General features: G+C 38.4%; 1 protein-coding gene across 3 annotated transcripts in view; it reads left to right on the forward strand.

Moving 5' to 3' along the window:
* Positions 1 to 492: 492 nt before the first annotated feature.
* The window catches only part of LOC104578150 (sodium channel protein type 5 subunit alpha), a 160,270-nt gene continuing 147,041 nt past the window's right edge, over positions 493 to 13,721 (forward strand). For 2 of the 3 annotated variants that reach the window (XM_088534772.1, XM_088534773.1), the window contains exons 1-4: positions 493 to 805; positions 2,402 to 2,520; positions 7,780 to 7,869; positions 11,323 to 11,451. In XM_088534772.1, the coding sequence (XP_088390898.1) occupies positions 539 to 805; positions 2,402 to 2,520; positions 7,780 to 7,869; positions 11,323 to 11,451 (605 nt within the window). In that variant the 5' untranslated portion in view covers positions 493 to 538. Of the gene's footprint in view, positions 806 to 2,401; positions 2,521 to 7,750; positions 7,870 to 11,322; positions 11,452 to 13,721 lie in introns of all 3 variants that reach the window. The other variant, XM_088534771.1, reaches the window with a different exon arrangement.

Raw genomic sequence — 13,721 nt, forward strand, 5'->3', positions numbered from 1 at the left:
GTCTGAACTTGACCTTTCACTCTTTATATTTGGAATAGAACAGCTGGGGCATTTTTAGAGTTTGCATCATGTGGCCTGAGATCAGCTGATTTAAATCTTCCCTGCAGTCACTTAGGCACATTGTTCATCCACTCCCAGAGCTGCATTTTAAAAAATGAGTTAGGAATCCAAATCCCTGTCACTTTTGACAAAACTTAAGCTTGTATGAATCTAAGTTACTTTTAAAATGGGACTTAGTCTGCTAAGTTACTCATGCATTTGTGAATACTCCACAGTACATCTACAAAGCCTGATTATAGAATTGTTCCTAATTTAAACTACAATTTAAATCATTTCTCTTTTTCCTGATGATGTACTTACCACATAATATTTGATGAAGAGTTTTCTGATAACCTACATGTTATTTATTTATTTGTTTTTTCTTCCTCTTGGCTCTCCCCTTCTTGCTTTGTTCCTGTGACTTATCTTCGGTCTTTTTTGTTCCAGTTATTTCCACTACTAGGAGCAAAGGCCAGTATAGACAAAGCAGGATGAAAAGATGGCTGACTTCTTGTTACCACCGGGTACTAACAGCTTCCACCGGTTCACGCCTGAATCTTTGGCTGCAATTGAGAAACGCATCGCGGAGAAGCTTGCAAGGAATGCTAAGCAGGAATACAGAGAGCAGCTGGGTGAAGAAGAGAAACCTCAGCCTCAGTTTGACTTACAAGCCTGCAAGAAGCTGCCCGATATCTATGGGACTGTGCCTCCAGAGCTCATTGGAGAACCCCTGGAGGACCTTGACCCTTTCTACAATGATCGTAAGGTGAGCACCTTATGACGACAGTCTTCTTTGCATTTGCTAAAACATAGAATATTTTACTGTTTTGAGAACTCTGTTTCTTGTCTCTCCTCAGCCAGTGAAAGTATTTTTTTCCAGTTTAAGGATGAGAATTTTGTCATGAGCAGGGTTCTCAAGAAGTACCTAAATAGCAGAGCAGCAGAGTAAACAGTGTAATTAAGACTTGGGTGTTTTCAGATAACACTGAGTATGAATATACAGTGTCTGACAAGAGCAGCACAGTAGCTGAGTTAAATGAAGGGTTTTATCAACCATATCTTGCTGTCTTTATGAGACTTGACTCTTCACAGGTCTGTTTATCACTCAAGCCCCTTAATGTTAAGCGCTTCTGGTTGACTTGAGTCTGGCACTAGACTCTGCACACGGGTAAAAGGCACCTGCCTGACTGCTCCTGGAGGGCAACAGCTCCTTTCCTGCCAGGGCTGGTTGAACTCCATCACTATTGGAGATGACCAAAGGTTTGTAGTATGTGCTGCCCTTTGCAGAAGGGTGTGCTGCATCCTACAGCGAGTATCACCTGGTGTCCATCATGTGTAGACCGGACAAAGGCCAGAGAACCACAAACAGTTTCAGTCCAGAGCCACCTGGCTTGCTTACCACAATTTGTTCCCCCCATTCCAAACATTTTGCAACATGGAGGAGGACACAATAAAGCTTGGAAGCACAACATATTTCTAGACTGCTTCCAGTTCTTTCAGGTAGTGATGTTCTTGATTTGGGAGTATGCAATTTTCTGTAAACAATGGGTTGATACAATCACAATGCCTTTTTTTTTTAAAAAAAAAAAAAACAACCAAACAAACAAAAAGTGTGGAAGCAGAGGTAATGACTACAAAATAAAAGTTAAGCGGGCAAACAGAAACAGATTACTTATCTGGAAGGGATTAATTTAAAAACATCTATGGCCATGCTGTTCCTGTTATTCTCAGGCAGTAGCAGCAGAATATGGATTTGCATTTTTTTGTGTTGTAAAGGTTTTAGGTGCAGGATAGGCAAGTAGCAGAATTACTGAGAGTTACCTATGGACTTATGGAGTGGCCTGATCCTGGCTCCAAGTGACTCTTAGCTCATCTGTGCATCATTGGGCATCTTCAAGGCCCTATAAATTGGTCAAGCATCCAACTAACCATTAAATAAGTTGGGAAAAAAAAAGCTAAGTTAAAAAAAAAAAAAAGGCTGAGAGCAACAGGATGATCAAGGTAACAAAATAATAGGATTGCTGATACCTGGGAAGAAAAGTGGTGTGAAAATCCCTCCTCCACATTTTAGTTTCCAAGTCCTCTTTTAAAGGTGAGTCCTCTCCCTCCCCAGCCTCATGATGGAGATGATGGCAGGAGATCCTGTAAGCAGTGAAAGAGTAAAATGGTTGCGATATTGCAGTTGTTCCACGGGGAGTATCTTGGAAGAAACTTCATGGAATTAAAATGAGTTTGGGGGTCAAGGAGGGAGTGGGGAAGAAATTGGAGAGGCTGTCAGGTGTTTCCCATTGGGAAGTGGGCTGGGAAAAGCTGAGTGTTAATGCAAATACTGAATGTTCTCATTTCCTATTTTGTTTTCCAGACATTTATAGTACTGAACAAAGGGAAGACAATCTTTCGATTTAGTGCCACTCCTGCCTTGTATATACTTAGCCCTTTCCATACAATCAGAAGAACAGCAATTAAAATTTTGGTACATTCATATCCTTTCTGTTGATTTCCCTCCTAGTGTGCTTTATATTATTTTTAAACACAGATCAGTGGAAATATGAAATCAGTTGACTTCAATAAGCAGTTTTAAAATTTTGTTGCACTTGTTTGCTCTTATAACAGATATGTGCTTGGCTTTTTGGTCCGTTTTATATTGTTAAATGAGGTGTGAATGTAATTAATTTGTACTATTGCCATCAGATAGGTGAACTGCACTAGAGAGTTTAGTGAATTACTTAGGTTTGTAAGATCATAATCAGCAAAGAGACAGTGGAGTGAATTGAGCATGGTAAATCAGAAGCAGCAAGTGGCTGAAGTCCATCCTGGGAGATGTCCTCTGATGGACAACTTTGTCATAGGATGCTTTCCTATGGCTACCTTTCCTATGAGACCCTGTACCACCATGTGCATATGCAGTTCTATTTTGAACCACCTCAGAATTAATTTTTGGTGTTGTCTTGAAACAGAATATTTAAAAAGAAAACTTTGTTGTATTGTTAATTTATTTAATTTCAAGCTGTTGGCACAGCTGTTGGCACAGAGCACCTTTCAGCAGAAGAGCAATTCCTGATTTCACCTTGCTCTAGTTCTGAAGTAATACATGGGTGTAACTCAGGTGGTAGTGAGGGTTGCTTTGTTTTTTAAATATGTCCGCAGAGACATTTTATTCTGATTTAGTCACACATCTCTGAAAGATCAAACTGAGCCAAATGTCCAGCTTTGTATGAACATTATTAAAAACACAGTCTGCTTTTTCTACAGTGCACCTGCAGCTGTGATGGTTTTTTGACATTTTAGTGATAGAAATTCCACAGCTGCAATTCCCATGTCTATCAGAGAGCGCTAATAAATACTAGCATCTTAGAATCATTGGCTTATTATCAAATTTAGGGGAAAAAAGAAAGAAAAGATTCCCTGTAGTTCTGAATGCAATGGGAAAAAAAAAAAAAAGCGATATGAGAATATATATATCCTAACAAGAGGAAACACAGGTGAGGCTCCTAGTAACAACAATTATATGTAAAAAGGAATAAGAAGTATCAGCGAAGATGTTTTTATGGTTTCTAAGAATACACCATAGAATTTTGTGGTGACATTTGTTTGTGCATAAAGGTACATCTGTGCTGCTGTATACACAGGGCCAGGCAGTGTTTATTAGGTACAGTTACATCACAACATCCTCGCTGAAGCTAATTGAGGTAGATGGATTTTCATGGGTATGACTCAGGGAAGAATTTGACAACTGAGCTTCTCAGCAAAAAGTGTATATGGATAAATATTGGCTCCAGCTGCAAAGGCCTGTTCTGTCTTACTGCTCACTTCTGCAGCTGCTCGTGAAGGCAAGAGGTCACAAGTATGTGCAGTGCACAGGAACTACACGCCCTTGGTGTCAGTCAACCGAGAGATAAGAGGGCAAGAAGTCCTTATCACGTTACCTCCAAGCACAAGGCACACAGAGGAGCGAATTTCAAAGACATGTCAGGCACAAAAATATGGTTAGATAAGGAGCATAAAATCTCTGAAGTGGAAGGCCGCGAAGCTAACAGCGTTTTAGTTCCAGAAAGACCCAAGTTATCAACTTGTGTTGATAATGTCAGACAACCTCACAGCTCAGCCTTCGGCAAGCACAGGCAGGAGGCAGCATCCCGGCACAATAAGACAGCAGCAAAGTCCCTGCATTAGGCAGTGTGTTGTTTTCAGTCAATAAAGGCCTTTCACAGCAACCTGGAACACAAAGGCCAATTGGCTGAGTAGGAAGTCAATATCTCGGGCAGAAAGGAGCTTGAATTGGCAAGTACTCAAGCAGATAATATCACAGACATGAACTTGGGAACTAGATTTACTGTTTTGCATGAGTGTAATCAAGCAATCTTTATTTTCTCCTGAGGCACAAACCAAAAGAGCATTAACTGTCACGTAAGTGTCCAAAGCAACTTCTTTAGCGGATGCTGTATTTCCATTGCCAGTTGTTGAATGTACCTTGAAGGCCAACAGAATAGAACAGAGAGGACAGAGTTAAAATCATCCTATACAGAAACTGGGGATCACATTTCTTGGTTAAGCAGCTTATGTAGAGTTTTTCTTCTGAAACATCAGACAGGGCAGAGCCTGTAAGTAAGGTTAGTCCAGTCAGTTAGAGATAAGCCCTTTGAAGGGAAAGGATATCTATAGGCTGACAACCTCCTGCAAATGAAAATTAGCAGGTCTCATGGCAGAACCATGGTTTAGGTGGCCGCCTGAGCAAGACCATGGTCCAGTTCAATTATGGGAGACATTGGGTGCGTGGTGGTGGAACTATTTGTTCCATATCAAATACAAAACAAAATTCTTGAATGGTCTTTGTCTTCTGCATCATTAACTATTTTACCATCTCCACCTATTAATAAGATTAAACCACTGCTAAGCATTCATTTATGTCTTTTGCTTTAAAGACTCCCCCTTATTTCATATAGCATATGAGCCATGGGCTGTTCTGTGGTGTTCTTGGTTTCTCCAAGCAGTTTGCTGTCCTTTGCAGGATATATAGCAATTGCCTTTCCTAGTTATTGTATATTCTGCTCAATTTGCCACAGATCCAGGATGGCCGTTGCTCAAAAATTACCCTCCTTGACTCTATAATTATGAATTCTTGCTCATTGAAAATTTTTCTTTTTAAAGATTTACTTTTTTTCGTGTTTTCTGCTTGCAAAAATGCAAGAATCTACCGTGTGATTTGACACATTTTACTCTTTAAGGAAAAATGAGTCCTTGTAAATCATTTGTAATATCTATTATTGATTGGGACTAACCTTTGCCTGCCCATATTATATCTAATTTGGCTATGATCACTTAAACAGCTGCTAGTATCCAGTCTGCTAATTAACCATTATCCATCATAATAAAATCTAAAATAGAAGTATGTTATGTTTGAATTGATGACTTTATACTAGAAGACAATTTATAGTTTTTAGGACTTCCTTATATAGACTACTTAAAATGCCATTCTGTAATTTCAGTTTGGGAATATCCTATAAAACAAAAGTTTTACTTTCGATTTATTGTATTAAAAACCCTAATGAGGGGTGTAGTATTTTAGATTTGTGGTCTGTAGTCAGACTCCTCATTGGAATGTGTTAGCCATGTGTGTACTCTGTGTTAACTCATGGACTAATATGTTTTCAAAATTTAGAATTAATAGTAATTCTAAGTTATGTTATAGGCAAAGGCCTTAAAATAGGTTATTTCAATATCATCTTCTTCGCTCACTCTGTCCTTTCTGAGTAGACAACTGCCGTCATTTTTGACAGACTGCTTATGCAAACAATTGCATTAATTTTCAGGACTGCAAATATTAATTCTGTAGGAATCTCCATTTTTTCTTGCTTCTTACATAAACCTCTAACTTCAGCCTGAAACGAGCTGAAATATTTCTTCCCTTTATATTTTTTGTCATGTAGATCTTTCTGATGAATATCAGTTTAAATTTGTAGAGCATTTGATGGCCCCAGCCTGAACACTTACATTACCACCTTGAGTCCTCCTGATTATTCTCGTGGGACTTCACCTGAGAAGATTGTGGCATCTGCTTAAGAGCCTTTAGGAAAGCTGCTAGATTCAGCCTATACTGCAAGGAAGCAAGAATATATTAACCAGACTAGTGATCCTAAGATAGGTGATTATAGAGGAGTTTCCTTGCATAGGTTCGAATTGAAGGATAGTCCTTGTCTGGTATGGTCTTCAGATATCACTCTGTTGTTACTACTGTTGCTTTCATAGGATTTTCATTGTGGTTGAAAAAGTAATCCAACATTTTCTAGGCTAACTATAAGTCATAACTAATCATATTAAGCAGATAGACCAGATGATAAATAGTTTTATAAACCCATCTTGGGCTGAATTAAGAAAAAGAAATTAGATATCACATATCCTTCAGAGTTATTCCATAGGAGGTGTAGGCCCCAGAAGTGGAAAATGTTTGTGAGATGAGCAGTCCCTTTGAGTTCAATTACTGGTTTCTGCAATGGCACCAGGGAATATGTAGGTTGGTTACTACCAATTTAACTTGGTGGTTGCTTGTGTGGCACATCAGAAAATGTTCCATGCTGTATTCAACAGAGGTTTTGACTCTACAAAATGACACTTTTCATACAAACATTTCAGGACAAAAATCCTTAAAACAACCAACATTATCCATTCACTAGTCTCAAAAACAAACAAATCAACAAACAAAAACCCACCAATAAGATCTAAACAGAGATAAAATAAAATGTATCATTTTTACTGAACAAGACAAAAGAAAACCACATTTGTATTCTGCTGTATTTCCTTGACAAGGGTTACATCCTATTGACTGAATAGTAGTTTTTTTTCCTTTACCTTAACTTCTGTCCCTTTAAACTTGTTGCTTAAATGTTTCCCAATAACATGGGATCTGTTATTTCCACGAGATGATCCCATCATGTTTTTTTCTTTCTTTTTTTTTAAAGGAAGTGACATGTTCTTTCAGGAGAGTTGTTCAGTGAACTATGTTTTCAGTTTCAGGATTTTGATTTAGGGTGCTCCTTGCCTTACGGCCTCTGCTTAGTGGCTAAGTACACAGACCATACACTTATGATGTCAGTTTGAGCCATCAGTTAGAAAACTGGTGCCTCAGCTGAGGTGGTCAGTTTTGCAGCAGACTAAGGCTGTATATTTGCCAACAGAATTTGCAGATCAAACTTGAAAATTAGTGCTCTGAAACTCATATTAGCTTTTGGTGAAACTGTATACCTAGAGCAAGACCTAAAGCCCCCTAGATAGATTAGAAAGATCATATTTACAACTTGCCTGTTGCCTGAGAAATGCTTCAGGATGCAAAATAAAACAGGAATGTGCAGACCCGGGTTTTCCTTAAATACTTAAATGATACTAATCCCTCTTTTCACACAAAGTTGTGCACCTATGCATAATGTCATCTGACCAATACAGCTGTAAGTTTGGGGTATTGTATTTCCAGAAAACTGCACAGTCGGTGCATTTGTTTACTGTGGGAAGTATGCATAAAAGATGTAGGCAACCGAAAAAAAAAAAAAAAAAAAAAAAACAGGGAAGAGTATCTCAGCTCTTCTGTATTTTCATAATTACCTGTTCCCTGACACACTTGCAAACAAGCGACTATGGTAGTTTTTAAGTATCTTGCAAATTATGAAAGAGCTGTCATATCTTGTGTGAAATGATTAAAATTTATGAAGTCTTCTAGCAGATGTGGTTTTCCTTAATTCACTTATTTACATTGTTCAGTATGTTTATTATGTGCACTATTTTAACTAATTGTGTGTTCATGGCACAATCAGAGACTCCGCCGTGGAATAAATACGTTGAGTAAGTATCTTTGCTGGTACAAAGCTGCCCTGCCCTTATGTTGTCCTTCCTCTGCTATTTGTGACATTCTTTTTTGTTTTTTTTTCATCTTGTTTGATGTTGTCTGATTTCTTTCCAGTAATACTGAGCATAGTAGTTGTCCTGACAAAATGTTTTGCCAGGTGTTTGTCGCCTGTGAAAACTCCCTTAGTAAGTAAATTAACATTTTTAAGTCTCTACCAAGCTCATATTTATTGCTAAAATATGAGCAAAGCATTTGCTATGCTACATCTGAATGAAACCATGTATGATCAGAGTTGCACTTCAAACTGGCCTCCCACAGTTCCCATGCAAGAGATCTAAAGCAGTAGACACCTTAGAATAAGCTGATGGACCTTAAGTTTATTTTCTTAAACTAAAAATTACCAAAAGCAGAAGTTCCATTTAGACTGAGCACATAATGAGGAGTGTTCCTCTCTAATCAGTAGCAGAGATACTTTGTGAGCAAGTGCAAAATTATTTGAGAAAATTATTTTAGAACACCTTTATCAAGACCTCTCTAGCTTTCCAAATCCTCAGAGAAATTATCAAGATTTCCTATATAAAGATCAATTTTAAAAGGGGTATTAAGCTTTAAAAAGTCCATTTCATTTCTTTAAGTTGCTTTAAAATATTCCTTTTAGAAATAGGTACCAGATGCACACACTTATCAACCTACAGTGCATTAAACAATTATTTTGGCTCATTGAACCAATCAGAACACACTTTTAATTTTTGACTGACATATGATAAACACAGCCATCTGCTGCTCCAGAGCCTGGTGGTTGGTCTGCTCAGGATGGTAAGGAGACCAGCAAAATGCCCTTATTTTAAGTTTCATAAGATAAGGCAGGGTACATCTTCTAGGCCATAAATTACTAATTATAGACAGGACTGAACCAAATACTTCTGATCACAATAATGTCTTAATCCCAGGGTGTTTCATGTGTCTCTGTATAGTATACTGCCCTCAAGTATGTCTGTGACTGTCCTTTTCCCCAATGTTGTCCTTCTCTTGCTGGCAACTGTCACACAGTAGCATAGCCATGACATGCAGCTTCAACATGGACTTTTCATCTGTGTGAGATTGGGTCACTGGGTCTCCATTTGGGAATTCAAATGTTCTTCAGGAAAATATCAGAGTCATTCTTTAGGCAAAGAAAATATGGATATTGTTGTCAGTGCCCTGGACAAGACATGCAAGAAAGAGCAGAAATCAGAATCGTGCAGCATGGGGGAAGCCTTCTGCCTTTCATGTTTCCCCTTCTCCTGCTTCCACTCATACCTCTCAGCTTTTCCTCCTCAAATTCAGAGAACAAAATCAAAGCAGGTGCTTTGAGGAGCAAAATAACACGGTGAACTTTAATTCAAATTAATCAATATTGAATTTTAATTAATATTGGATTTGGAAATGATAACTTTAATTCATTTTGTTCCAGTGACTCAAAGCCTTAGAAAAGGTACGGTATAGATATTTGTCCTACCTCTTCTTTTAAAAACAGAATAATTTTGAAAAACAACAGCAACAACAACAAAAAAACAAATGAACTTACCCACTAAAAGAGTTAAACTCTCCCCTCCCCCAGAAACTTCTCCTGTTAAAGAAGCTCTTCTGTTGCTAGAGGACTTTGCCCCATCCATTTAGAATTCGACAATGATTATACAATCAATTAAACCATCTGACATGCTGAATAAATACAAGTATTTTATCACTTTAATGAGCTTATGTACCGTTAAGTATTTTTTTTTCAGTTTTTGCATGTGTTTTCTGCATGTATTACTGAATACACATGCTCAGAGAGACTGTCAATTGGTTGACCTATATTTGTGATATGAAAGCAGAACTAAATAGGAGCTGTAAATAATTGTATACAAGGTAGTGTTCAGGTGTACAGTCAAAAAGGAAGTGTGAGAAACATTCTAGCTCCATAGGTGCACACATGAAAAAACCCCACAATTCTGCTATGTGCAGATTATGACAAAAAATACTGAGGTCTTATATATGTTTAACTACCTCTACTGGGTGACACAAAGGCAAGAGAGTGATCAGTACCTGTAAGTGTGACCAAAGGAATACAGCTAAAGAGAAAATCACGGAGTCGCGGAATGGATAATTCCTTTTTTTTTTTTGCTCAATGAAGTTCTTCAGTATATTGACACCTTTAATTGCTTACACCTTGTGATTTGCCAGATAGGAACCCAAGCAGTTATGAGGAGTTTTACTGATGGCACCATTATGGTTAATATTATTTAATGTTACTTAATGACTAAACAGGAAACTCAAGACAGTATTTCTGGTGAAATTCGTAGCATTGCATCTTATGAAATCTTTGCTGTATGAGCTTTTAACTGTTTTCTTTGTGGCAGATACACAAGAAGAGAACTCTGCTGTGATATCCACTGCATCTTCCTTTGGGAAAAAGCAGTGGGAAAAGCCAGTGATAGATACTAAGCATCTATATTTATAATAAGATATGGCCTAGAATGTATAGTCCCAATGATTTAACTGTCTCAGGTACAAACATACAAAAAAGAGGTGATGTGTGCGCTGAAGAATGTCTCTGATGGTGTTTGGAGAACTGTGTATGTCTGAATGGTAGAACTCAATGCATTGCTGCTCTCCACAGAGAATTTGCCAGATTTTATTATGGGTATCATCCTTATTGCAAAATTCAAGATGTGTGTTCTATCCAATATTATTCACAATAAAGAAGCTACTGGCAATAACTTACTCTACTATAGAAAAGAAACAAACAAAAATCTCCCTTATGTCTTTCTTACTATCAGGCAGGTTGAAATTAGTACATAGAGTATTGGGGATATGTGCATTGATTTCCTGATTTTTAGTGAGGCCATTTTATTATTGCTCCATTCTGAAACCAATGTGATTTACCACAGATAGTGAAGTATAGGGGAATTTACAAAAATAGTTGATAAAAACAAGTTGCACCAATTATTAAACTGCTGCCCCTTGAAATGGCCTGAACAGGAAGGGCTGAGAGGTATGAATGGAATTAACATTTTCCATTAAATCACAAGGATTTAATCATTTAAATCACAAGGAAATCAGAAGGATTGCTGCGTAATTCATTACTTTTTCACTATTACAGTCAGTGCTTTGAAAGTCCCATATTGTAGCTTATCAACATAGTATTCAAACTTGACTTAAATGAGTGAGAATTTCCTGCACATCCAGCAGCCTAGTTTCATTCTGTGGCTGTCATGAGCACTTTCCCATTTCTTATAAGTTTCTTGGTCCACACATGAAGCTGCTCATGGATAGGTCAATGCAATGCTTATGAGCAACCCCAACAAAATGCGAAGAGGGCCACACACAATTATGTTGGGACCAACGTAATTAAGCTGAGTGAGCTTCTGCCATGGCTTACATTAACTGCTAATGTTTTTGCTTATCTTGGCCACTTTATTCCCCAGGTACACTTTCACTGGCATTTACACTTTTGAGTCATTGATAAAAATATTGGCGAGAGGATTTTGCATGACAGAATTCACCTTCCTTCGAGATCCATGGAACTGGCTGGATTTCAGTGTTATTGTTATGGCGTAAGTAACACTCCATTATATTTTTCAAGACTGGGATGAAAAGCAGAATATCTTAAAGAATTGCTTGAAAATGAGAAAATGCTGAAGTACATTAGCATGGACTTTGTTTTCCTGTGTGGTTTTAGAGCAAGAAGTCAGAAAGTTTCAATTCTGTTCCAGATCTCTCAATTCTCTAGAGTATTTTGGAGAAACTATCTAATCTTTCTGTGCTCCACTAGAGTTGCTTGTAAAATGTTTGTAATAATACTTGGATGTGTAATGTAGGTTTAGGAGAGTTCATTAAGTGGGCTGCAAGACCTTGATTAGAGAGTATGTGACTTTATTACTCCTGTATCGGAATCCCTATTTATACCCTATCCACCCATAATACCACCAAAGCCCCTCTGGTGCTCCATTTAAGATTTGGTCTCACTTTTGAACACATAAAATAACAATTAGCCTGACTCATTGTGGATCAACTGTGCATTAATAAACAAATTTTAGTTAGTAATTGATAGAAAAAAAGACTGTACCACGCTGACATTCATCTAAGAAATGTACTGGAATACGACCATATAATGAGACTTTCAAAAGGGAGTGAGAAGTTGCAAGATGTATCTGAGCAGTGGCAAGTGGAAGCCTCACAGGGAGGAGCATAGGATACAACTGTACTTCAGGGTTTGCAGTCATCTCAAGGCTAAACTTGACTTCACAAACCTTTTTCATCCTGAAAATCATTAATACTTCACCTCTATAAGGAATGAATTTGAAGGCTTCTGAAACTTGCTTCATATCTTGGGAACAGAAATATGGCCCTAACATGATATTTCCTTCTAGCTATTTAGTTTACCTAGACTATTAGAGTTCAGACAGGACGTTTGGGGTTCTGGTGCTGTGAAAGAGCTGATGGAACTGGGACATCCATATGGCTAAAAATACACTGGGTAGGGGAGGTGTCGGTCAGTGCTTGTGGGTAACATGGGATCAGCACAGGCTCTGGCCAAATGCAGGTGTCTGACAGTGTCAGGATTTCCTGCTGAGCTAAAAGTCCGGATTCTCTGGACAGAAGAGAGAAAAGCCCTTCAAGAGCACACCTTGTGTCATCTTGAAGTGGAAGCCAACAGAGGTGCCTGGAAGACACCATTTCCTCGCACTCATGATAGAAGTTTATGGCACCAGCTCAGGTCTCCATATGTGGAACTGGGCACCGGGACTGTAGAAGCCCTCTGAGAGCTTGTAGGACTAATAATCTTAGCGGTGTTTCACAGAGGAAGAGCACAGAGATGCACAAAACTGCTGTGGACTTCAGCAGAGAGATGCACGTTTATTTTAATAACCTTTGGATAAAAGCCATTCCTAAGGCCAGGTCCTGAAATCTGTTACTACATTCCTGTGGATTCTGCTGAAATGACTCCTGGTCATTATGAAAAGAATTAAAAAAAAATAGAAGGCAGATAGGGAGGCGCTTTTGGAGGGAAGTGCACACTAGGTATTTTTCTGAGCCAAACTTTCCCTCAAGAAGTGCTAAATACGATTCTTCCACAATATTTAGAGACAGAACAAAATACGAAGAGTTACAAGTCTGATATACGCCTGCCCTTGGGATAGTAAAATCAGGGTGCTAGAGCTCAACCACTTGTGAGTTAGTACGTGATGAAGGGGTTTGTTTGCAGGTATCTGAATTCCTCGTGACCAGGAGAATTTTTGTGCATAGATTTCTACTTGGCTAGAAGGCGAAAGGAAAGAACAGACACAAGCACAAGATAAGCAATAATTTGAGCATTTGAGCATTTTTGGCAGCTGCTCTCCTGAGCTGAGAAGCTGAGGGTATCCCCACTCTGCTTCGCAGAAGTCCTCTTGGAGTGTCTCATCGACTGCCACTGTAGCTCATCTCTCAGTGGTCAGTGCTTTAGGTTCTGCTCAGACGGTCCCTGTAGGTTTGTGCCTTAGAGATCTGGAAACGCGAAGGTTTGCACAGACCTTGCATCAGGCAATTGCCCAGAGGTGAATTTTACTCCCTGAAGGTGAGAACTAGGATTTAGTGCACAGAGGTTTTAGGATTAAACCTTTTTGTTATTCTGATTATACTAAAATTGAATTGCAACTCAGTTCTCCAGCGCTTCATAAAGCCTTCCTTGAAGCTTTAATGAAGAATTTGAATCTCTGCATTTTATTTCCCCTCTATATTACAATTTTCTGTCCAAATGATTTTTCATTTCTTATTTAGAAGGTCTTAAAATACAAGAACAGAGCTGCAAGTGAGAAAAATAAAGCTTCTTAAAATCAAATTA

This window comes from Tinamus guttatus, unplaced genomic scaffold, assembly GCF_059628265.1.
Source record: "Tinamus guttatus ecotype Peru unplaced genomic scaffold, ASM5962826v1 Tinamus_guttatus_pri_ptg000599l, whole genome shotgun sequence".
In the NCBI taxonomy this organism is placed as follows: Eukaryota; Metazoa; Chordata; class Aves; order Tinamiformes; family Tinamidae; genus Tinamus; species Tinamus guttatus.